Source organism: Phocoena phocoena, chromosome 15 (genome assembly GCF_963924675.1).
Source record: "Phocoena phocoena chromosome 15, mPhoPho1.1, whole genome shotgun sequence".
NCBI lineage: Eukaryota > Metazoa > Chordata > Mammalia > Artiodactyla > Phocoenidae > Phocoena > Phocoena phocoena.
This window is the reverse complement of record NC_089233.1, coordinates 78,140,191-78,166,179: the sequence shown is the minus strand read 5'-3', so window position 1 is coordinate 78,166,179 and position 25,989 is coordinate 78,140,191. Positions and strand designations below refer to the sequence as shown.

At 42.7% G+C, this 25,989-nt stretch overlaps 1 protein-coding gene across 4 annotated transcripts in view; it reads left to right on the top strand.

Annotated features, from left to right (window-relative positions):
• The first annotated feature begins 19,568 nt into the window (after positions 1 to 19,568).
• ZFP64 (ZFP64 zinc finger protein) overlaps positions 19,569 to 25,989 on the top strand; it is a 78,199-nt gene continuing 71,778 nt past the window's right edge. Inside the window, exons 1-2 of one of the 4 annotated variants that reach the window (XM_065892115.1) lie at positions 19,569 to 19,758; positions 22,631 to 22,870. In XM_065892115.1, coding sequence (XP_065748187.1) covers positions 19,713 to 19,758; positions 22,631 to 22,870 — 286 coding nt within the window. In that variant the 5' untranslated portion in view covers positions 19,569 to 19,712. The remainder of the gene's footprint in view (positions 19,759 to 22,630; positions 22,871 to 25,989) is intronic. The other 3 variants (XM_065892117.1, XM_065892116.1, XM_065892118.1) reach the window with 3 other exon arrangements.

Sequence of the window (25,989 nt, the reverse complement as noted above, 5' to 3'; positions counted from 1 at the left end):
GGAATGACTAATAAATTTTAATTAGAGTCATATAATCGAGATATAGAATGCTTTGCAGACGCTTTGAAAAATTGAGCAGATCTGCTTATACCAGTGTGGAAGTTTATCCGTGACACAGAGTTGAAGACAAAAAGCATTCTGCATTCAGTAAGAATAGTAAGATGCCATTCTAAAATAAGCATTCATAGATATATTTGAACATTGCTTGCATTATTATAACAAAAATATATTATTTGCTCACTATTATTTTTCAAATGATTATTTAAAGGGTCCAGAGGATACCAAAAAACCTGTTAAGAGTTATTGTAGTGAGCAGGATGTGAGGGAAACACATTCACTCTTTACGTGTGTCCGTGTTACTCTTTTTAAACAAAAGACCCCACATTGCTTTAAACAGTACTAATTTTGTCTATACCCTGGTTCAGCAAAGAATGAAAAAAATGTCATTTATGTGAGGTATAAGGGGATAATATTAAAATAAGTGTGAGTAACAGGGACTAGGGAAGGAAAAAGCATGAATATCTAATGAAAGAAATGTAAACTAATATAATATCTAACTTGGCAAAAAGGGTATTTAAAGTATTTCAGCGGACGGTAGAAACAGAAGTTGGCACAAATTTATAGAAGGCACCTCAGCATTATATAGCATGAACTTCACAAACATTTGTGCTCTTGAATCCAATGTTTTAACGTCTAAAAATTTAGCCTAAGAAAAGGGTTGATGCTAACAGCACTACTTTAAAAAGCAAAGAGCAGGAAACAACCTATATATCTGGTCAGAGAGGATTAGATGATTTTATTATTATTATTGTTATCGTTGTTGTTATTATCTTACCTTTATTGATTATAATATACTAGGCATTGAAGTATGCTAGGCATTGTTCCAAGGGTTTAATGGACCTTCTGCCATGTACTCTTGTAACAATCATATGAGATATACACTGTTTCTTTCTACTTTTATAGGGAAAAAAAACAGAGACATGAGCTGTTCCATAATTTGCCCAAGATCCGCAGCTAATGAGGAGTAGAGGAGGGATCAGAACAGATGGACAAGATGCCAAAACCTGTGTTCTTAACCAACACATTCATCTATATTCATCTGATGGAATACAAGGTAGCCATTAAATATCATGGAATATTACTGACCTGGAAAAATATTCATGATTTCTTGTTCCATAAAAAGATATAATTCGGGCTTCCCTGGTGGCACGGTGGTTGAGAGTCCGCCTGCCGATGCAGGGGACACGGGTTCGTGCCCCGGTCCGGGAGGATCCACATGCCGCGGAGTGGCTGGGCCCGTGAGCCATGGCCGCTGAGCCTGCGCGTCCAGAGCCTGTGCTCCGCAACGGGAGAGGCCGCAACAGTGAGAGGCCCGCATACCGCAAAAAAAAAAAAGCATTACAATAGGGCTTCCCTGGTGGTGCGGTGGTTGAGAGTCCATCTGCCGATGCAGGGGACACGGGTTCGTGTCCCGGTTCGGGAAAATCCCACATGCCATGGAGCGGCTGGGCCTGTGAGCCACGGCCGCTGAGCCTGCGCGTCTGGAGCCTGTGCTCCGCAGTGGGAGAGGGCACAACAGAGGCCAGCGTACCGCAAAAAAAAAAAAAAAATATATATATATATATATATGTATAATTCAACAATGTGTATAGTCTGATGATACTTTGGAAGTGCACATTCACATACAAACAGAGTTTTCTAAAATTAACATATATCCCTTTTATGATCATAATTAGACATAAAAGAAGTTATTTTTAATCATTTTATGAATGTTTAATGACATACTAAGCAAAAATAGAAGGTGCCAATTGCATATATTATAAAATATGATCCCAAATGTTGAAGCCCCAAATCCCCATGCCAGTGGGCCTTTCTAATTGATGTCTTCATCTGCCTCTGGTTGATATCTTATACATATACACAAACACACACACCCATGCATGCATACAGACACACACACAAAGGCAAAAGATGGGAGAGCAATACATAAAAATATTATCAGTGATCCTCTGAGAGGTGGGATTTAATCTTTTTCATTATACTTGCAAAATATTTTCCAAATTTTTACAATACAAGTGTAGAATTTTTAATTATAATTAATACTTATATATATAATATATATGTAAAGCAATACAACAAAGCTTTCTCTATTACACATCTATTTGTATTATATTCGTAAACTTGTATTTTGTATTGAAAAAATTCAAACATACACAGTAGTATGACGCCCCATATACTCATTATCCAAATTCAAGGTTATCAAGAATTGTTAAGACTGTGCTGCATTTACTTCAATTTATCAGGAAAGAGCTCAGGAGCAGGGCCAAGTTTAGAGTGAGGCAAGTGAGGCACTCCCCTCAGGTAAAAAATTTAAGGAGGCCCCAAAAAGCTCAGTAATCAAGATAAATAACATTTTAATGCAATATTTTTTAAAATTAATCCCAAAAATCCATGATGAACAAATATTTAAAAATTAAATAAGGACAGAATGTGTCCCTCCACTTGCAAGACTCACTGACCCCAGTCCCAGCCCCGGCTGTTAGAAAGGGGAATGGAGTGGAGGAGGGGGAAAAGGAGGATGGAGACAGTGAGGAAAAGAGAAAGGGCTCAGCACTCAGAGGCAGGTCCTGGTGTGGGAGAGAGAGGAGGGGCTTGCCCACAACACACCCAGAAGATTGGAGGTGAGCCGGCCCCCCAAAAAGGGAGGCAGGCTTCAAATCATCCAAGGATTAGGGAGGCGCCCTGAGAACAGGCTGAGGTCTCTGGGCTCTGGTAATTTCTAGTAAGAAATTTTGCAGTACTATCGATACCGTATCACAGTAGAGAGGAGGGCGGGAGCTAAACCTCAGTCTGCCAGAGCCCCCATTTACATCCACGATGCTTTTCACCAAATCCATCTCCAATTAAGGAGTACTATGTAAATACACACATGAAAAATTATAAACTAAGTATAATTACAAAAAGAGAAAGAGATTCAGTTCATCTCTTTGTATCATCTTAGATGATGGCAAAGAACACTACCAAAATTGTGACACCTAGGGGCTTCCCTGGTGGCGCAGTGGTTGAGAGTCCGCCTGCCGATGCAGGGGACACGGGTTCGTGCCCCGGTCTGGGAGGATCCCACATGCCGCGGAGCGGCTGGGCCCGTGAGCCATGGCCGCTGAGCCTGCGCGTCCGGAGCCTGTCCTCCGCAACGGGAGAGGCCACAACAGTGAGAGGCCCGCGTAACGCATAAAAAAAAAAAAAAAAAAAAAAAAAAAAAAAAAAAAAAATTGTGACACCTAAATTAGGAAGGATTCTTTGAGGATATACATTTAAGGTAATATTTAAAGAATGAAAAGAAGCACGTGTGCTTTCCATTTTTAGCTGCATAGATATCCTGGCAAACAAACAAAATTAGAAGATGATACAATCCTTATCGTGAGAGACAAAAACCCTGCCCCCTCTCCCACCAAAAAAATAAGTTTTCATGAACAGAAAGTTCTGGTGTTGTGGCCATTGACACCTCGTAGCCACTGGTTTGCAATCTAAGACATAGTCTGGAATTTCCCTAAAACTTATTGACCACCAAGTAACAGATATGGACAAAAAGGAAACTTCCAAATAATACATTTCAGAAGACAAAGTAAACATCACTTCAGAGGTTGAACCTCAACTCTGACAATATCCTTAATATTTTCCGCACACTTCCTCCAAATTAATAATTATACATATTAGGAAGGAAGCAGACAAATTACTGTTTTAACATAATTAATTTGACATTTATTCATTGTTGTAAAATTATTGTTGTCACATAATCATACTTTAATGTGCACATGTCAATAAGGCAGACCAAGGATGAGGATTTTAAATAGTTTTGAGAAGGAAGACAATTAACTTTTACGATAGTTACATAAACATTGCATTAAGTGTCAAAGTAACACATTGGAGGAATTCAAACGGCTTCATAAAATCGAAAAGTAGGAAAGTCATAATTACACATATCAGAGAATGATTGACTATTCTTTCTACAGAATTCCTTTGCTGAAGATTTAAAAACTTCGTTTTTGCCAGAATGTTCCAAAATTTGCACCATCAGTGGGACAGGAGATAAATACGCTTCTATTTTAATTGTTCTGTGTTTCTTTTAATTTATCTTAGAAATACGACTAGCGTGTCAAGCCTGAGACGCCACAGTAGTATTGCTTATGATGAACTTTTGTTTTAAAAGAAATTCTTATAAAAAAAAGTTCTTATAAATGAAAATAAAACTAAGTCATTGTGTAAGTGCTACACAGACTAGAACAGTTGATGTGAGTATATAATGTCTCTGAGCACCCCTTTCCCATTTTCCTGTACACGGACTCTCAACTTGTACCTACTTCCCATAGCCCTGCACTTGGGTTTTTTGTCCACTTCAAGCTGCCAAAGGCAGTTCTGCCTGGGATCAGGCAGAGCTAGAAATGCCTTAACCAAGCCTTTAACTAATGACCAATAGGTGCAAGGGTATAAACCAGCTTCATCCAATACATAATGCCATCCACCTGTGTCATTCAAAATTTTCTAGAAGCTACTTTTCACAAAAGCACAAATAAACAGGTAGAAATAATTTTTATTTACTTATTTGTTTGTTTGTTTGGTTTTGGCTGCCTTGTTGCTGCGCACAGTCTTTCTCTAGTTGCGGCGAGCGGGGGCTGCTCTTTGTTGCGGTGTGCGGGCTTCTCGTTGCGGTGGCTTCTCTTGTTGTGGAGCACGGGCTCTAGGCACGCAGGCGTCAGTAGTTGTAGCTTGCAGGCTCTAGAGCACAGGCTCAGTAGCTGTGGCGCAAGAGCTGAGTTGCTCCGCGGCATGTGGGATCTTCCCGGGCCAGGGCTCGAACCCGTGTCCCCTGCATTGGCAGGCGGATTCTTAACCACTGCACCACCAGGGAAGCCCCGAGGTAGAAATAAGTTTAATTATGCATTTCATTTAACCCATTACAGTAAAAATATATCATTTCAACATGTAATCAATATTAAAAATTACTAATAAGGTATTTCACATTCTTTTTTTGGTACTGAGTGTTCAAAATCTAGTGTGTATTTCACACTTACAGTACATTTCAATTTGGACTAGCCATATTTCTAGGGCTCAGCGGCCACATGTGGCTAGGGGTCTGCCATATTGAACAGAACAGATCTAGACAGGTGCTGTGGACTGAATGTTTGTGTCTTCCCGTTCCTCTCTCTTTCTCTGCCTCTCTTTCTCTGCCATGTGAGAATACAGTAAGAAGACAGCTATTTGCAAACCAGGAGGAGAGCTCCCACCAGAAACTGAATTGGCCGGCATCTTGGTCTTGAACTTCCCAAACTCTAAAAGTGTAAGAGACAAATTTATGTTGCTGAAGCCCCCCAGTCTATGGCATTTTTGTTATAGCAGCCCAAGCTGACCAAGACAACAGCTGAGTATGTGCAACACTGCCCCCAGAGCTCCCTGGGGGATTCAGCCAACATAAATTTTGGAGGGTACACAATTCAACCCACAACAGAAGCTGGGCCCTAAACTAAGTTATTTGTGTGTCTCTTTAAGCATTTCCCAGATGGGAGGCCTTGAAGGAAAAAAAAAAAAAAAAAGTGCAACTTGTGCCAGAAATGATCTGTTATGAGACCTTATTGAAATCTTCTTGATCAATTCTGCTCACTTTTCTTTCTCATTTTTAGTCTAGGCCTGGTCATCCAAGTGTACACACCAAAGTCATCCTTTTCTTTTTTTAACTTGAGCCAAATATGCTAGGACACAAGACTAAAGAGTAATGACACCTTGAAGTGCTGAATACGTTTTTTGGAAAAAAATGTCACATCCCTGCCAACAAAAAAACAAAGCAGACAATGAAATCTCTGGTAAAAATCAAAAAGGAAGTCAGTTGTGATGTTTCAACCATTGAGTCCTCTTTGCAATGTGGTAAAAGAGATTAAAGTCAGTAACCATCACTGTATAACTTTCTTCTGTCTCTGACACCTCTTGGACGTGGCCTCATTAACACCAGCTTTATTTCCTACAACTACAGGAGGTCTCAAGAACCTTTTATGTACTATGGTCAAACAGAAATGCTGACCCAACACTATCTTTGTTTCTCATACTTTTAGTTGAATTTCTGTTACATTAATAGGAACTTGGGGATTTGAATGCATTTTGAAAACCACATAAGTGATCCTGATATAATAAAAGCTTACTTTAATTCAGGCTGCAGGCTTCATTTTGAGTTATTATGTTAGTGAGTTTTTCAAGCACTTCTCCACACCAACCTTTTCATCTGAGGCACAGGCACTAAAATTCCCTTTGTGTCCCATAGCAGAGAGAAGTTTCCTCTTGCTGCTGTACCAAATTACCACAAACTTAGTGGCTTGAAACAACACAAATGTACTCCAACAGTCATGGAGGTCAGAAGTCCAAACTCAGTCTCCCTGGGCTAAATTCAAGGTGTTAGCAGGTCTGGTTCCTTGTGGAGGTGTTAGAACCAGTTCAAAGGAGGATCCAAAGAACAAACACATTCACAGACCAGGGATATTGAATGAATGTGTGAAAAGAGGTGTATTGGTTTTCCTATTGCTGCTGTAACAAATCACCACAATTTAGTGACTTTAAAACACTAAGTGGCTTATTAGCTTACAGTTCTGGGAGTCAGAAGTCCTAGAACCAAGGTGTCGGCAAGGCTGCGTTCCTTCTGAAGGCTCAATGGGAGAATCCGTTTCCTGGTCTTTTCCGGCTTCTAGAGGCTGCCTGCTTTCCTGGGCTCGTGGCCCCTGTCTCCATCTTCAAATCCAGCAGTGTAGCATCTCCAAATCTCTCTTTCTCTGACCTCTTCTTCTATCACCACATCTCCTCCTGCCTCCTTTTTTATATAGACCCTTGTGGTTACACTGGACCCACCCAGACAATCCAGGGTCATCTCCCCAACTCAAGATCCTTCATTGAATCATGTCTGCAAAGTCCTTTTTGCCAAGTAAGGTAACCGGTCCATGGTTTCCAGGAATAAGGACTTGAACATCTCGGGAAGGGGAGAGCATTACACTGACTACACAGGAGGAGAGACAGGAAATTTGAAACCAACTTGCCCCTAATACGGTGTCAGAAAAGGAGGGGCGCGTAGAACTCCATCAACACACACACTCCCTCCCTGAACCTCAAATCTCACCTCCACAGAGCCCAGTTCTAGGGGTTCAGATTATATACCTTTCCAAGGGTAAAGCCTTTCCTTAAATTTTTCATTAATTAATACATTTAAAATTTGTTTTAGTTTACAGTACAGATAACTTGATCTTTTTCCTTTAAATGTACAGATCTATATATTTTAACCCATGTATAGATCTGTGTAAGCACCACCACAATCAGGATACAGAACAGTTCCATCACTGTCCAGAAAAGACCCTCATGCTGCCCCTTGGTAGTCACACTTTCCCCCCACCCTTTAAAATCTTAAAATCTTTAAAGTGTGTTCACTTTTCTACCAGTATGAGAGTCATGATTTTAGCTTTTCTGAGAATTCTCTTGCAACACTGAGAATGCAGCGAACAAGTGGTAACTGAATCAGCAGATCCAGGAAAGCCAAATCCTGAGCCAGCAGTGGGAAAGGCCAGAAAGGAGTCCATGTATCCTGCGGAGCCCTGGAGATGCTCAGGAGTTAGTGGCACCAGATACCTCTGCAAGCTGGAGGTGAAAGTGTGACCAAAAATAGTAAGAGTGCGCAAAAATCTAAGAAAGAGTCAGATCCCCATTCTCCCCTCCCCCATGCCACATGCTGGGCACCCGACTCCCTTCAAACCTGGTTAAATGACTGGACTTCGTGCTTTTGAGAGGATGAAAGAGAAGGAAGGTCTGTGGACAGGGACTAAACTGAAGATAGAGGGGACGGGGGAAAGGTGACATTCTGATTGCTGAGACCCCAGCCTTCCTCCCCACCCTTTCCAAGACCAGGCAAGAAGGCTGAACTCCTCCAGGCAGGTGAGTGGACAAGAATTCTCTGGAAATTTTGCCCATAAAGAAGAAAACCTAAAGATACTGATATGTGAGTGTAGGGAGGTGGGTGATCGGCAATGACACAGCCCAGCCAGGTCACTCCACAGCGATGCTCAGGCTGCCTCGTTCTAGAAGACAATTGGACAGACAAGGAGTACGAGACCTTTGAGGAAAACTGAAAGACACAGGCTAAAAGAACCAAACCGCCAAAGGCAGCCCGCACGGAGGAAACCAAAACTCTCTCCCTAAAACATTAACATCGTCCATAAGAGAAAATACTGCAGCCACAAAATAAGAATCAGAGTTCATTTTTTTTAAATTCAGATAACAAAGAAGAGTTCTGGGAAATTAAAAATATGAGCACAGAAATGAAAAACTAAGTTGAAAGCTTGGATGACACAGTTGAAGAAATATTCCAGAAAGTAGAGCAAAAAGAATAAATAAATAACAAGACGTGGAACTTGGAGAGAAATGATAATTAAGAAAAGGAGAGGACCAGTGCAGGAGTTCCAGTGCCGAATACTGGGAGTTCTAGGAAGAGAACAGAGGAAACAGAGGGAATGAAAAAAAAAAAAAAAAATCCAATAAAATTCCCAGAACCAGAGGACATGAGTTATTAGACAGCAGGGATCCATGCAATGGGTAGAAATAGACCCAACCAATAAATATCATCATTAAAATTTAGATTACAAAGGGACAAGGAAAGGTAGAAGCTAGTGGAAAAAAATACGAAGTTTGCATCTAAAAGTACAACAATCAGAATGGCACGAGACATATCATCAACAACATGGTAAACTCAAGGACAGTGGAACAAGGCCTTCAAATTTCTGAAGGACAATTATAGTTGATCTGCATTATTAGCGGATTCAGTATTTGGAATTTATCAACTCGTTACAATTTATTTTTATCACCAAAATCAATACTTGAGAAGCTTTTGGGGTCATTCAAAGACGTGCAGAGCCGCAAAAAAAAATTGAATCACATGAAGCATGCATTTCCAGCTGAGGCCAACCAAGGCAATGCTCTACCTTCTCGTTTCAGATCTCATACCTAAGCAAGTGGCCTCTTCACAGTCTATTTAGGGTCACATTTTGTGTGTGTGCTTTTTGTTAGTGATTTCAAACTGTTTAAAACAGCCCCCAAGCCTAGTGCTGAATTGCTATCTAGTGCTCTAAGTACAAGAAGCCTGCCATGAGCCTTGTGGAGAACATTGGTGTGGTAGGTAAGCTTTGCTCAGGCATGACTATGAGCTCTGTTGGCAGAGAGTTCAACGCTAATGAATAAACAATATATATTAAATAAGCTGTCTTTCAGCAGAAACACACATAAAATAAAGTTATGTATTGATGTGTTGATGAAAATGTCATGACCAGGGACTCAAAGCAACCCAACTCTGTATCTCCTCTAGAAGCAGTGGTTCGGTTTTCGCTAATTTGGTAGTCCTGGTGACTGCAGGACACAGCTAACTCAAACACCAAGAATCAATTAGAATTATAACCTAGGATGTTTCTTTCGTTTTTGTTTTATAATACAGGTAATGACTTTTTTCTATCAGTGTACAGTTCTATGAATTTTAACACATGTATAGATTTGGGTGACCACCACCACGATCGGGATGCTGAATATTTCCATCACCCCCAAAATTTCCCTGGTGTGGCCCATTTGTACTCAGAGCTTCCCCTTACCCTTAAACCCTGGCAATGATTGACCTGTTCTCCATCCCTCTATCATTTTGTCTTTTACAGAGTGTCATATAAATGAAATCCTACAGTAAGGAATCTTTTGAGACTGGCTTCCCTCATTCAACCTAATGTTTTGGGATTCACCCAAGGTTTTACAAGTAGCTGCCATTTACTCCTTTTCACTGCTGAGTAATAGTCTACATAGCCTAGAATTTTAAACTCAAATCCATAAAGTGTGAAGATACACAGATCTTAAACTGTACCTTCCTTATACTTTGTCACAGGAATCTACTACACACACACACACACACACACACACACACAAAGGAGAAGTTAGGGAATAAACCAAGAGGTGAAGACATAAGGGGATCTGCCATAAGGAAGAAACATAAGAAATCCCCAGGATGATGGTGAAGACAACGTCTTAAGACAATAGCTCTTCAGCTGCTCCAATCCACATTGAAGAAACTTCTTCAGAAGATGAAATCAATAGAAGTTGTAAAGTGTTTGAATACATTGAGAAGAGATTTACACAACTGGTGGTGACTAATTCAGATGAATTAATACACAGAAAAGTAAGCAGACAAGCAGAAAAGGAAAACTATTAACTCTAATGAAAACAAAAAGGTGTGCAGAACAGGAAAAGTAGTCAGAATACCCTATGGTGCAACTATGACCACTGAATATTTGTCTAAACATAATTACACTGTAATTCCTTTGGGGCCTGGGAGATAGGGGTGGGGAGATCACTCTCGTTCATAACAAGCCTTGCAGAATTATTTAACTCTTTAAAATACGTGCCTTTATAACGTAGATAAAAATTAAAACTAAACTTAAAATTTTAACTTGATGAAATATATTCTTTTTCTATGTAAGGTCCGAGAGAGAGAGAGAGAAAGCCATTCCTGGTAATACCATCCTTGAAGGGGAAGTCATTAATTCCCTTCTTTGTCTTAAGCCAGTTCAAATTTGGATTTCATTAACAAAAGAAAACTGACAAATACTAAAGCTATGGACCCTCCACACCAGGAAGCACCAGGTCTTCATTGTGGTCCTCCATTGAGCAGCTGGGATGGTGCAGGATGTGCTGAATGTGGTCCGGAAGATGCTCCGCCATCTGGACGTCCACATCAGCTGCAGAGCTCGCTGCTATGAACAGTGGCCAAGGCGTCCTGGAGCTGCTGCAGGAGCTTGTGTTCCAGATGCCCAAGGAACATGGTGCCCAAGCCGACCAGCATGGGGTTGGTTGGGCGTCTGGCCAGATCTCCTAGCTGGTCCATTTCCAGGTACGTAGTGGTCCCAATCTCTGCCTTTATATAAGTTGGTTACTTCACTGCGTCCTTAGTTGTGCCTGTTTAGTGGATGCAGGCTACCAGCAAGTGATTGCTTGAACCACACCTCTGTGCTTTGCTGGTGGTAGTTCATCATTATTGTAAAATATACAATATTTCACCTTTAAGTCTGATTGGACTTGAAAGCCATTTGCACTATCACAAGAAATTCCAACATTTACCAGTGACAGGAAAGGATATGCTTGCTGTTAGAGCCTTTAAATAAAACGTTAGTATTGGAAATTTCTGCAAGTTTGTTGTAAAAATAGCGTATGTTTTGGGCTTCCCTGGTGGCACAATAGCTAAGAATCTGCTTACCAATGTAGGGGTTACGGGTCCGAGCCCTGGTCCGGGTAGATACCACATGTGGCAGAGCAACTAAGCCCGTGCGCCACAACTACTGAGCCTGTGCTCTACAGCCCGCAAGCCATAACTACTGAGCCCATGTGTCACAAGTACTGAAGCCCACGTGCCTAGAGCCCATGCTTGACAACAAGAGAAGCCACCGCAATGAGAAGCCTGTGCACTGCAACAAAGAGTAGCCCCCGCTCACTGCAACTAGAGAAAGCCCGCACACAGCAACAAAGATTCAATGCAGCCAAAAATGAATAAATAAATTTATTTAAGAAAACAAAAAAACCATAGTGTATGTTTTTATATAGCTTCATTGTGCTAACAAAGCTTTGCATTGATGGTGCCTATCACATATGTAACATGATCATGATTAAAAAGACCCAAACAGGAATTGCGTGGAGCCACTTTAAGTATAAAATCTGATACACAAACTTTATGGATGCAAATTCAAGTTTCTCATGTAAAAATCTGATATGTTATAACAAGAAGTTTTGTAAAATTGTAATATTTAATTACTTTCTAAACTTTTCTATTTGAGTTTTTATATTTTAAGGAAATAACATAAAGAAATATGATTAATTTTCTTTTCCAACCTCCACATCAATGCCTCAAAAGTCCTGCCATTTTACCCCAGTGTGATAATAATTAAATTATTAGCATTTTAATCATGATTAAATCATGATTAATGTGAAAAAAAACTTGGAGAGAACTGGCTGAAATCATAAGGACATCTATTATTATTACAATTAATGACAAGTCAGGAGGTAGGCAGTCTCAGAGTAGGTTCGACGGCTCAGTAATATCAGCAAGAACCCAGGTTCTTTTCAGTTTTGCTCTCCACCTGCCTCAGCATCCCGGCTTCCACCCCCAAGCCTGCCACCTGGTGTCCACAAGACGGCTGCTGCAGCTCTAAAACCCAGGTCCACTCGTGACAAATCCCCAGAGCAAAGAGGATCAAGTTGGGAATGAGGGAGGAAAGGGCTTTCTTCTCACATGCCTCTTTCTTTTCAGGAGGAAAATTTTTTCTCAGAAGGTTCCAGGAGATTTCCCCTACATCTTATTGAGCAGAACTTGGTCACATGTTCCAATGTGTGTGTGTGTGTGTGTGTGTGTGTGTGTGTGTGTGTTTCGACACCAAGTAATTCTCCAACACTAGCTGGGTGTCCTCCTCAATTCTACAGGTACATAGTGTCAGATCCCACAGGCTAAGGGCTCAGTCCTGCAAGATGGCCTCCCACTCTACTTCAGAAGCCAATCACAAGTCCACGTTGTCACCTGTGCTTCTGACAATAGCTATAGATCAGAGGTTCCCAAGACCCCCCTCCTTGAGGTCAATTAATTTGCAAGAGTGACTCACAGAACTCAAAAGAAACATTTTACTTACTTGTTACCAGTTTATTATAAAAGGACACAACTCAGGGACAGCCAGATGGAAGAGAGGCATAGGGCAAGTATGTGGGAAGTGGCCCAGAGCTTCCTTGCTCTCCCTGAATGGCCAAGTGTTCACCAACCTGGACGCTATCTGAAGCCTGTTCTTTGGGGTTTTCATGGAGGCTCTGTTACACAGGCAGTGTTGATTAAATCATTGGCCACTGGTGATTAAAGGGGGAGGTGAGACTGAAAGTTCCAACCCTCTAATCACAGGGTTGGTTCCCCTGGCAACCAGCCCCCATACTTAGGTTACTGAGAGACTTTCCAAAAGTCACCTCATTAACATAACAGAAGACACTTTTGGACTTCTCTGGTGGCGCAGTGGTTAAGAATCCACCTGACAATGCAGGGGACACAGGTTAGATCGCTGGTCCGGGAAGATCCCACGTGCCACAGAGCAACTAAGCCCGTGCACCACAACTACTAAGCCTGCACTCTAGAGCCCGTGAGCCACAACTGCTGAGCCCGCGTGCCACAACTAATGAAGCCCGCACACCTAGAGCCCGTGCTCCACAACAAGAGAAGCCACAACGAGAAGCCCGCACACCGCATGGAAGAGGAGCCCCCGCTCACTGCAACTAGAGAAAGCCCGTGCGCAGCAACAAAGACCCAACGCAGCCAAAAATAAATAAATAAATAAAATTTTAAAAAAAAGACACTTTCATCCACTCTTGTCTCTTAGGAAATTCCAAGGGGTTTTAGGAGCTCCATGCCAAGAAAGGTGGAAAACCAAACACATATTTCTCATTATAAATCACAACATCATACATGTCCACTGGTAGACTAATCACTAGTGAAAGGAAATGAGTATTTTCATGTATAGCTTAGAAGGAGGCTGGACACAGCCCGAGACAAAAGCTAATCCTGACCAATGTAACCAGTCCAGCAGCTCCAGTAAACCCACTCCTGTCCATCTACTGAGAGGATTGACGTTGTCTATGCCTTGAGGCATAACTGAGAAAAACTCTATGTAAGATGTTGACAGCCAAAGGCATCCTAACTGAAACAGGCCAACAAGTCAACCAGTGGTTACAAAACACTGTGGTAAGTGCTAGAATATGGCCACACAGACGGATCTAGGGAGAGGCTCCTAAATCTACCTAGGAGATCCTGAAAGAGGTTCCGTAGAAGGGGACCTTGAGCTCAGATTAAATAAGGAGATATGATCCTGGTAGATAAAGTGAGAAACAGAATTTCAGTTGGCAAACAGAATAGAACGTATATGGTACAGAAACTTGGATGAGCTTCAGATAATTCAGTATGGTAGGAGTTGCTGGCTTGGTCTGTGTCACATGACCACCTCTGTGACCTTTGGGCTGGGGGGCTGCGATTAACATTATGTGGAGTAAGGGGAACCTTTCTGAAAGGAAGTCATGGAAAGAAGCAATCCTGTTATCAGAAGTAAGAGAGGGATACTGGGAAGACCAAACAAAAAAGTCCAATAGAGTTAGCTAAATAATAATACACTGAATTAAAACCTAGGTCTACAGATCTCCTGGGTGATACATCATCTGAGAAAAAGTAGAGAACCTTTTCTGTGGCAGACAGCTATCCATCCATCAAAACTTGCCCCATTCCCACTCTAGAAGGTCCACATCTCCTTCAAGGAGACCTCCTTCCACTGACAGCAACACCCAACTTAGAATGAGAAATTAGTTTCTGTGACTTTGAGCCTTTGTATTTTGGGGACTATTGATTTTGTTAGCAAGTGTGGCCTAACTAAAATACTTACTGGGACACTGTAATGAAAATCTGGATTATCAATACAATTGTGACATGACTACCTTCTGAATTGGCTGTGATCTTGGATGGGTCAAAAGCATTTAAAAGTAACGAACATTTCAAGAGTTTTTTGGCAACACAAAAAGAATATGGTGTTATCACTGTTGGGGGGAAGGTAATGTGAGAACTCCGTACTGTTTTTGCAACTTCTTGTGAGTCTTAAACTATTCCAAAATAAAAAGATATGAAAAAGTATTCAAAAAGGTAAAAAAAATAAATATTTCCACCAGTAGCTTTGGATTCCCACAAGGGAAGGACCTCAGTTTCCCATTCTGTAAAATGAGAATTACAGCAGTGGTTTTCAAACCATAGGGTCACTGAGGGTGTTTCAAAAGCTCAGGCAAATATCTGATTTGAATTTTGTTTTTAACATATTAAAACTATTTGAAAACACACAGGCCAAAGCATTACATGCTAACTTTTAACACATTGGGGACCCCCACAAGTTCACATGAACTGTCACATTAGCTCTTTGACATTCAGACTTTGGAACAAAGTGTCTTCTTTGCCATCTATGCATTATATTTGAACCTCTTCTGAATCAATAATTACACATTTTGTAACTACATTGTTCTGTTTTGTTGGAGATAGATAGGTGTTAGTTTTGTTTTGTTTTGTTGCTTAAATTCAGAACTGTATCATAATTAGAGAAATGCAAGCTAAATTTACAACATAGCATTTTTTTTTTACCCACCAGATTGACAAAGATCAGAAACTTGATAACACTGTGTGAGTTAGGATGTAGGAAAGACGTGTCCTATCAAGTTATTGATGGGAGTTCTAAGTGCCATTGGAAAGCATCAAAACTTTAAATGCATATATACCCATTGACCTAGCAATTCTATTTTAGGAATGTATCCTACAGATATACGCTCTTCTGTACAGGCATAGATACAGATATATATTCATTGCAGCTTTGTCTGTGGTAACCAAAAAACAAATTAAATGTTCATTAACAGGGAATGTTTAAGTAAATTTTAGTACATGTATATACACAATGGAAACCTGAAATCTTCCTAAAGCAATGAGGCAAATCTAGATCCACTTGTAAGCAATATTTTCCAAAATACATTGTTATGCAAAAAAAATAAATAAAGCAGGCCGTAGAGTGTTGTTTGCATTATGGTATTATTTGGAAGAAAAAGAAATGGATGGATATACATATACCTTTCTGAAGAACACCCCAGCAACTGGTTAATAGTTACTATTTCCTGAAAGGAAACTGGGGGGGGGCTGTGAGAGGTTGAAGGGGCGCCCACTTCTCACTCTATACCTTTTTATACTGTTTGAGTGTTTTCATGTTAAGATATTAACTATATAAAAGAGTGAAAAAATCAAGCATGTGTATGCTTGCTCGTATGAAATTATCTAAGTGAATATACTATTAAAACACAGGTGTGCCACCCTCCGTTAGATGCCAGGCAAGACTCAAAGCCAGCTCTCATCAAAATAATTGGTTGTGTAATCACCACTTAATGCCTGACAGGTTGAGTCTTGATTATATCCTATTACAGTAGGTTTTAGCACTTATTTAACTTTCAAGTGTTTCTTTATTGACCTTCATGTTTATGTGAGGACTGCACGCAGTTGTTAAATATTGTTAGTGAATCAATTTTGGAATATAAAAAAATTTCCCCTGGTCTGCTCCAAGATTTCAGATCAGGTTTCAGTGAAAAGGTCAGGAGGGGCTTGCTAGTGTCATCCACGACGTGCCTCCATGCTACGTGCCTGGAGCCCACGCCCCAAGATTCTATTCCAGTGCATCTGGGTGGTGCCTGAGCATGTGTGTTCTCAGCAAGTTCCCTTGGAGACTCTAAGGCACTCTCCAGTTAAGAATCACCTGCCGTGTCCAGAAAAGCAAGAAGAAAATTATAAGCCCCACAAACCTTAATCCAAACCTTAAACCAGAGCCCAACCAGAAAGAGAAAGCAACTCTGAGGATTTAAGTAAAGTTGATGTCAGGAATTGATTCACAGGTGATGAAAGAGCTGAAAGGCTAAATGGGAATGCTTAGGCAACCAGAGATTAGTAACGGCTGGAAGTCACTACCCCTGCTCCCCAGGGAGAAGGCTGGGGACCAAAGGAGGAGGACATATTTTCAGACACCAGGAACCAGTCACCTGCCAGAAGCTGAGGCCACAGTGGGCCCTTCTGGGATCCGGGGCCATAGCAGAGACACAGCCACTGCCACCCAGATAGGGAGAGGAGTGGCAGAGAAATACTCTGGTTTCTCCCTTCCATCCATTAGGCAAACCCAACAGGAAGCTAGAAGCCCCAGAAGCCTGGAAATTACAGACAGGGGTCAGCTCCCCTGACATGCAGAGCTGAGCAGGGTGGCAAGGAACGGATCAAAGGGCAACAGACTCAGGGTCAGCTCACCAGCCTTGGTTCAATTTATAGGTGAAACTTTAGGCCAGAATTTTCTGTAGTACTTTTGAGGAAACTGATTGGAGAGGTTGCTGACACAAGTACTTCTGAAAAGTGCAAAGCTAGCCATTCTTGTTAGCCTTTGTCTAGGAAAATAAAGGAGACTAAAAAGGTATTTGCATACCAGTTACCACACAACTTAAATGGAATCTATAATTTTTCTAGATTCTGTCATTGTACCACACTTTTGTCTGTATGTTTACTGAAAAGGGAAAAATGCTTTTCTGTAATAGTCAAAGGTTTGCTTTAATAGTTATCTTCCAAAGTAACCGTGATACTAATCACCCATCCAGCCATCACTTTTTAGATACCAGGCACTGTTATAGACGCTGGTGTACAAGGAAGAAAATGAAAGTTTCTGCCTCGAGAACTTAAATTTTAGTCAATTGTGCATGGTTGCCATAGGAAACTAAACTTGTTAAAATGTCTACTGTCAAAAAAATTTTGATCACTTGAAATTATAAATGATTTTGTTAAGAGAAGGATATCTTTGCTCACAAAACTGATGACAATTAACCCAGTGACTATGGCCTCATTATTCTTGTTATGATATTACCAGAATTTTAAAAATATTGTGTATTTTCTTAATAATTGAAGAAAGTATCTGGAAATCTCCTGCCAGGAATCATTTAATGAAGGATATAATTCTAACTGACTGACTTTGAAGCCTATGCAAATCTATATTCTTCTACAGTTTCTGATACTTGCCCTCAAGGATTCTTAACTGAGCTGGTCCTTTATTGGCCTTTTGACTGGAAGAAATTTATTTAACCTTTAAGAGGCTGTTTCTACATCTATGAACTAGTATGATAGTGTCTATCTCTGTGTTGTTCTGAGGATTACATGACATAGCACAGGTAATACAGGTAATTCCTTGGTAGAGATTTTTAGTCAAAAGGAATATTTAAACCATGGTGCGGGGGGTAAATCCCTTTTTCTATCAGAAACATGTTGGAAATTTTGTATAAATACATTTTATTTGAATGTAAAAATTCAAATACATGCAGCACAAGGGCAATGATCTAGGAGAACTGATACTCAGTCTTGATATCAAGAAGTATTAAGGAGGAGTGGAGACTGGGGTAAACTGGAGAAGTCAGGCTTCATCCAAAGGAGCGGCTTCTCAGACCTAGCCAAGAGCTACCATGTGATATTCCAAGTCCAGATTGGAGTGCCCACGGAGGCAAAGAGATTGTTTTTTTGTTTGTTTTTTGTTTTTTTTTGCCGTACGCGGGCCTCTCACTGCTGTGGCCTCTCCCGTTGCGGAGCACAGGCTCCGGACGCACAGGCTCAGCGGCCATGGCTCACGGGCCCAGCCGCTCCGCGGCATGTGGGATCTTCCCAGACCAGGGCACGAACCCGTGTCCCCTGCACCGGCAGGCGGACTCTCAACCACTGCGCCACCAGGGAAGCCCAGATTGTTATTTTTAATCCCACGTTCATTAGGATTTATTGAACGTAAGGGGCAAGGGAAAACAGGTAATAAGTAAATTGTCATCTATCTCTATAGACAGATATACAGATAGACTGATGGATTGATAGATAGATACAGATAGAGATATTCCAGATACACAATGTTAGGTGTGATAAGTTCTAAGAAGATGAAGCTGACCGGAAGGAAACAGGGAGCCATTGGGTGGTGGAGGAGGGACTGCAGGATTAGAATGGGCTAGCCAAGGAGGGTCTCTCTAAGGATGGGAATTTGAAATCAGGACCTGAAGGGGTTATGGAAGGTGGCAGGTGGATAGAGGGAACAGTAAGCACAGAAGCCTTGAGGCTGGAGAGTGCTTGGGGCTGCCGCCTGAGGGAAGGAGAGAGTAGTAAAGAGAGGCAGTCAGGCAACCGGTCAGATTAGGGAAAGCAGCGTCCACCAATAGCAGGAACTTCACCTTATAACTTAGAAATGCTCATCCTCGGCCCTCACCCTAGACGCACTGAGTCAGAAACTCTGGGGTGGGCCCAGCAGTCTCCGTCCTAACAAGCTCTCCAGGTGACTGTGATGCACAAAAAAGTTGGCAGACCCCCGAGCAGGGAGCTTACAGCGATTGATCCCAGTTGTTACTCAGGCACGTGATCACGGTCCTCTTTATTTCATTAGCTGGGCAGGGGACCCGCCCAGCGCTCTGCTGATTTGCCGGGCGCTGACGCTCAGCCGGGGTTCACCCCAAGCCCGCGGCGCCCCGCGCACCCACCCAACTGCAGCCCGACTCGGTCTTCTCTGCAAACCACCCGGGCGACCCGGGGGCGACACGGCTGCCCGGCCACAGTGGGGACCAGACGCCCAGGGCTGCAGGTGCAAAGGCGCCAGAGCCGGGGAGGCCAAACGCGCCGGCCCAGACTGCAGGGGTGTGAGCTGGGCGCCGGCTGCCGCAGCCCGGGGTACGCATCCCTCGCCGCCCGTGGTCGCCCAACCCGCGGAGACGCGTGTGCGCCATCCGGCTCCCGGGGGATTCCGCGGGTGCAGGGCCTCGCGGCCCGGGCATCGGGATTGGACCGCTGCTTCCCCCGGGAGCCGCTGATGCAAAGGCAGGTTGGGGCGGCCGAGCCCGGCCAGCGCCCTCTAGGCAGCGGAAGTGGAGCTTGCTTTACATCCGTCCTCCCCGCCTCGCAGAGTTGGGAGAAGGAAGGCTGGGGGGTGTGGAAAAATAAAAGGAAAAGTCCTTGCACCATGTAGACCCGCGCCCCCCTACCCTGGCACCCCGGCCGGCCGGGGACCTCCCAGTCTGCGGCCATGAACGCGAGCAGCGAGGGCGAGAGCTTCCCGGGCTCGGTGCAAAGTAAGTGCTTTTCCGGGCGCAGCGCGCGCTCCGGGGCCCAGTGCGCGCTCCGGGGCCCGGGCCCAAGCACGTCTGCGACGCAGCTAGCAGGCCCGGGGCCCCGAAATCAGGGTGACGGCCTGGAACCGGCGTCTCGGGGACCGCGGCGGGCGCGCCGTGCGGGAGGCGCCGGAGAGGGCTGGCGGGGGGGCCCCAAGTCGGTGCGGGGGCGGGGGCGTTCTCCAGCCTCCGGAGATCTCTTGGAAGGGAATCGTGGGGGAGGGCGTGCCGTTCAGACAGTCGTCACCCCCTTGGGGCATTCCCCGCCCCCCGGCGGAGTTTGGAGGTAGATTTGGGGTAACCGCGGCAACGCTGATGGGAAAACTTCTGTCTCGGCGGCCCAAAATTCTGGAAGTCTGGGGCTCGGGGACTTTCACGAGGTCTGCCGGCTTACTGCAAAGCCTTTTCCACATTAAAGGTGGAGATCTGAATGGGGAACGGGGCCGTGGTCGTTTTGAGTTTGGGGTTCATTTTAATTTTCTTGTTGAAGACAGCCTTTTTCAAGTCCATGGTTTCGCCCGGAGCATTGTTTCCCAAAGTGTGGACCAGGGACTGAGCGCAAACCGGCCACCTGGGAGCTCGAGCGCTTACTTAAAAAAAGAAAAAAGGAAAAAAAAAAAAAGCTCTTTGCGCCCCACCCATCAGGTGGCGGGGTGGGCTTGAGGGGAGGAGGGCGGCCTTATCCTGGGCGATTCTGATGCACATAAAGTTTGAGAACCCCTGGCACCTAGTAAGCGCTTAGCTTGTTAGCTGTTACTGTTTACAAGTTTGGAGACATTGGTTTCCAAACTTGGCTGTGTATTCCATGCATAACTTGTGAAAAGCGCAGATTTCCCGAAACCTCAGTCCGCATTCACCCCACCACCATTATGACTCAGTATCTCCGAAGTGGGGCTCAGACGTGGCCATATTTAAACAACCCCCCCACCCCCGGCCCGCCCCCTTATTCTGATTTGGAGAACTTTGGTTTGGAGAACTTTGCAAAGATAAAGGGATTCTTTTTGTTGGTGATACGCACAAATTGTGCCCGTTGTTTGTTACTGGGTCTCAATTAATACAGATTTTCGGAGGGGATACTTTCAAATTCAAATAGGGCACCTCAGTAATGACCTCACCAGGTGACATGCTGGGGGAGGGGATCCCTGTGCTGGCCGTTTACAAGCACCATCTCATTTAATGCTCATAACCATCATATGAAGCAGAAACTTCTCCCCATTTCTTCCTGGGTATCAGTCCTATTTGATCATTAAGGAATCCTCAGCGATGCAATCACTACATCTCTTGATTCCTTGTCTTCCTCTTAGCTTGGGCACCTTAGTAGCTACAGGAAGGCAGTGTTCCAGAGGAGAAGAAAAGTGTCCATTCCTTCCATCCATTGATTTCGGTGTTTGCAAGATGGCTTATAAAACATTACCATGCTCAGCCCAGAGGATCTCTTCATAGCAAGTCAACCAAATTGTATTTCTGCACAGAGATGTCTTGTCTTGGTTGGAAGGGGGAAATTGGACGTAAAGCAAATATTTTATAAATTTTCCAAAAAAGATTATGATGCATGGATGCCAACCATATGTGTACAAAGGTAGTTCTCGTACTGTTTAGACTGGGGAAAATTGGGAATAATATACGAATCTTATAGCTACTGAGAAATTATGAGGCTTGGAAAACATGGAATGATGTGTTGTCATTAAATAATTATTTTATAGAGATTTTAGTGATATAGCACAATGCTTGTGCGATAGCATGTGGGAAAAAGATTAATTTACAATACACTAGGATCTTAAATAATTTTTAACTGAAAATGAATGGAAGAAAATATTTTGTAATGTTCATGGTATGCATGGGTGGGAAGATTGTGAGTGATAGCCCTCCTTGCTTCTTCTCTTCCAAATTTTCTGTTATAAACATGAGTTTCCTTGTAATAAGGCAAAGAAATTTTTAAAAATAAAAAGGTAGTCATATTGGTTAGAGACTTATTAACTGTATTTCTTTATTTAACAAACATTTATATAGCACTTTCTAATATAGTGCCAGGACTGTGGTAAGTGCTTTGCAAATGTTAATACAGTATTAACTCTTTGTATTATTACTATTGTGAAATAACGCCTCTGTCAGTTAGGAATGAATTTTGGTTACAAGTAACAAAACTGAACTATACTGGCCTAATGAGAAGTCTAGAATTGGTTGATTCCAGGGTTGATTCAGGGGATCAGTGAAGTAAGCTTTTGTAGAGATCTTAGCATTTATCTCATGGTTACAGTGTGGCTGCAGAAGGCCCTGGCATCACATCTGCATTCAAGGCCAGAAGAAGAGGTGGACAGTGTTAACCATGTCAGATCCCTCTTTATCATGAAAGCCACACTTTTCCCAGAAGCTCCTCCAGCATTGTGCTGGAGGGGTTCCCAAGTATGTAGTGGACCAACATTATTTAGACTAGTGCTTCTCATAATGGGATAGGGGGTTGGAGTAGTGGGGGCATTAGTTTTCATAATGACTGGGAAGTACGACTACCTTTTAGTTGGGGTAGGAGATGGCTGCTGGTCCTTTGACGTGTAGGGTAGCCCTGCACATTGGAGAACCTTCTCACATAAAATACCACTAGTGCCCCTGTAGGCAATGACCAGGAGCATCACTTGGGTCTGGGTACATTGCTGCTAGGGCAGAACTGGGATTCTGTTTGCAAGAAGAGGGGAATGGAATAGCTATTGGGCCAGCAACTAGCTATGTCTGCCACCATGCCCTTTTTTTTTTTTTTTTTTTTAACCATGAATCTGGTTTGTGTTGTAATTTCAAGCTGTTTGGAATTAATCTGTGACTTCCCCTGTGTCCCATGGAGTTCCAGGTGGCACAACAGTGCTGGTTGAGCTGACTCCCGACATCCACATCTGCGGCATCTGCAAGCAGCAGTTTAACAACCTGGACGCCTTTGTAGCTCACAAGCAGAGTGGCTGCCAGCTGACCGGCACGTCTGGGGCGGCGCCCAACACAGTACAGTTTGTATCAGAGGAAACGGTGCCTGCCACCCAGACTCAGACCACCACACGAACCATCACCTCTGAGACCCAGACGATCACAGGTATGGCTGGGGGATGGGGGAGTCACTTAGAGTTGGCCTGGCTATGTCCCAGACGCCTCCACAGAACTTGTTAAAAATATAGATACTCAGGGCCAACCCTCTAGGGTTGCTGATTCATTATTTTTAACAAGCTCCACTGGGAAGACAGCTGCCCAGCCAGGTTTGGGAACCGCTAGGTTAAAACATTAAGTGGTAGCAGTTATAAATTGTTGTCATGTGGTAAACAAAACAAACAGACAAAAACCAGGTTTCTAAAACAAAAACCTATATACTACGAAAAAAATACTCGCAGGAAATGGTAAAAAGGAAAAGGTGGTAATTTGGGGTGGTGGGAGTATGTGTGTGATTCCTGAATTCGCATTATTTGTCTAAAGGGACAAAAGAAATGTTTAAATTTTTTTTTTTTTAGTTTTTAAATCTATAAATAAGCATTGATGCCTCCCCTCCCTTGTGCTACCAACCAGGAAAACAGAAAAGTTCATCCTAGTTCTTGGTTGTGTCCAAAATAAATTGCAAATGAATGTAAAATTTAAACGTGCAGCATGAAACTGCAGAAGTTCTAGAGTAAAAATTATACACAGAGACCCAAACACACACACACACACACACCTATACTTATACCTATATAATCCGCCTTACGGGACCAGACAGATTACTTTTAAAATTATAGGAAGTAAGCCATTTTTGAGATAGTCGGTAGACACACTGCTGGATCCAGTGGGGAAATGGAAAATGTATTTGTTAGCTAAAGGCATTCCAATTTTTAAATTAAAAATTATATTTATTAATACTGTGCCTGCCAAGGAAGACAGGTTGTAGGATTCCTCCCCCAAAAGAAAAAGAATCATGTGATGAGGCTGTAAATAAAGCCTTTTTCCAAAGGAAAAACAATGTATAAAAAAGTCTAAAGACAACTGGGGAAAAAATAGCAGCGCATGTGTGACTAAGGCCTAATGTCCCTCATATATAAAGAACTCCTAAAATTCAATAAAAGAACCAAGCAGAAAAGTCAGCAAAGGGCAGCAGATGATGTTCAAGAGCCACTAAACATAAAAGGATGCTCCATTGCCTTAGTAGTTAAAGAAATGCAAATCAAATACTGCTTTCCTTTACTTTCTGGAGATGTAAATTCATATAAACTGGGCAATTTTGTGATATCTTTCAATCTTTAAACCTTACATTTAAAATCTTCCAATTTTTAAAATGTACAGAAACATGTTTACCCAGTAAGTGCACTTCTAGGTATTTATCCTATAAAACTTGATAAACAAATGTACATGGGTATTTGCTTAACTTATATACTGTAAAGAAAATGGAACCTTTGTATGTATATGTCAAGAGGAAATTAGATGAATAAATACCAGAGATGAATAGTGAATAGTAATCTAGTAACTTATTAGATGAATAAATTCAGACAGTGGAATGTGACTTAGCATTGAAAAGAGAAGCTAGATCTCTGTACAGACATAGATTCTCAAGGTAAGTGTAAAAAAGCATATATATGCATACATACATAGTATTATATCCACAGAAAGCTGCTAGAACAGGAATGAAGCGAGTAATGTTAATGAGAGAAGTAAGCTGTGCATAAGGCATTAGGGAATGGTGAGGACTGTGGTAAAGTAGAGAAAGCTGCTCTTTGGATCCAGTCATATTTGGGTTTTTCTGAGAAACTGAAAAATGTAAAACTTCCGAAATTTTAAAACTTTGTTGGCCAAACAGGATACGTCTGTGAGCCTGATTGAGCACACCAACAGCTTCTGACTTGTTCTCAATGTTTTGCAAGCAGTTAATCTGGAGCCGAGGTGTGGAGAACATCTGAAGTGGGGGTACCAACTTTCGCCCTATCAGTTGTACATTGGTGTGGTATCTGAATTTTTCAGCAACAAGCAAAATTTTGTGGTTGTTTCCTTAATGCCCCCAAAATAATGTTTCTGCTGAATTCCTTAAGCATTGAAATATAATTGATCACCTCACAAACTTTAGTAGGATTACCTTGAGGTCTTCCCACTTTCTCCCGAATTTATTTTAATTCTCATTTTAAAGGAAGTCACCAAGAAAATGTTAAAACTGAAAACTACCTTAGAGATGAGCCTGGTACAACCTTCTCATTTTACAGCTGGACAAAGTAATGCTGCAAGTGGGTATGAGGCATGGCCAGGGTCCCACCACAGGTTCAAGACGGTCCTGGGACTTAAGTGCTTTGGCCCTTACCCTCGTGGTCTTCTCCCTGAAGACTCCGTGTTGGGTTCCCTATCCTCAAACACAAACTCCCAGTAACCCCACACACTGGGTGTGAAGCCTGGGACACAAGGCCCCAGCGTGAGGAGACCTCAAGGCCTACACTTTATTGGTGGCCATTGCATCCTTCTGGGTTCCAAGCCTTCGCTTATGCTGTTCCCTCTGCCTAAAATACCTTTCCTGCCTGCCTGACACCAACTCAACCTCAAAACTTTAAGGTTCATGACAGACTTCACACAGAGGATCTGGCTCATCTCAGGACATTCCCCTCCCCTCTGAATTGCAATAGCCTTGATGATGTCCTTTCTGTTTTCCAAATGTGCCACATTTCCTCAAGCCTGGGAGCCTTTGTATGTGTTGTTCCCTCTGCCTGGAACTGACTCAATTCTTATGCGTGTGTCAGAGCTGGGCTTAAAGGCATTTCCTCAAAGAGCCCCTCTTTGACAACACACGTGCATGCGCACGGTTCTCCCAGACCAGGTCAAGTCCCAGCACTTAAATGATTATTTGCAGAACAAACGTCAAGGTCTGTCCCATCGCTGAACCTTAAGCACCATGAAGTCAGGAGCTGCACCCCTCGTGTTCACCGTGGATCCCCGGCACCATATTCTTTGTGGAGTGAATGCACAGTTGCCCAAATCTCACATCTATCAGTGAAGCTGACCCCACACCAAATAACTGCCCCTTCTTTTGTCCTAGTTCTTTGCTCAGAGATGTTCACCCTCCTCTTAGCATTTCCACTACCCTGCCGCCATTCACTCTGGCCATGCCTCAGTTTTGCCAACTGTGCTGTACGCTCAGGCCAGGCCTGGAGCCCTCTTTGTGCCCAGCTCATGGTGGTACCTACTGCACAGAGTTGACAGGAGCTCCAAGCTCCA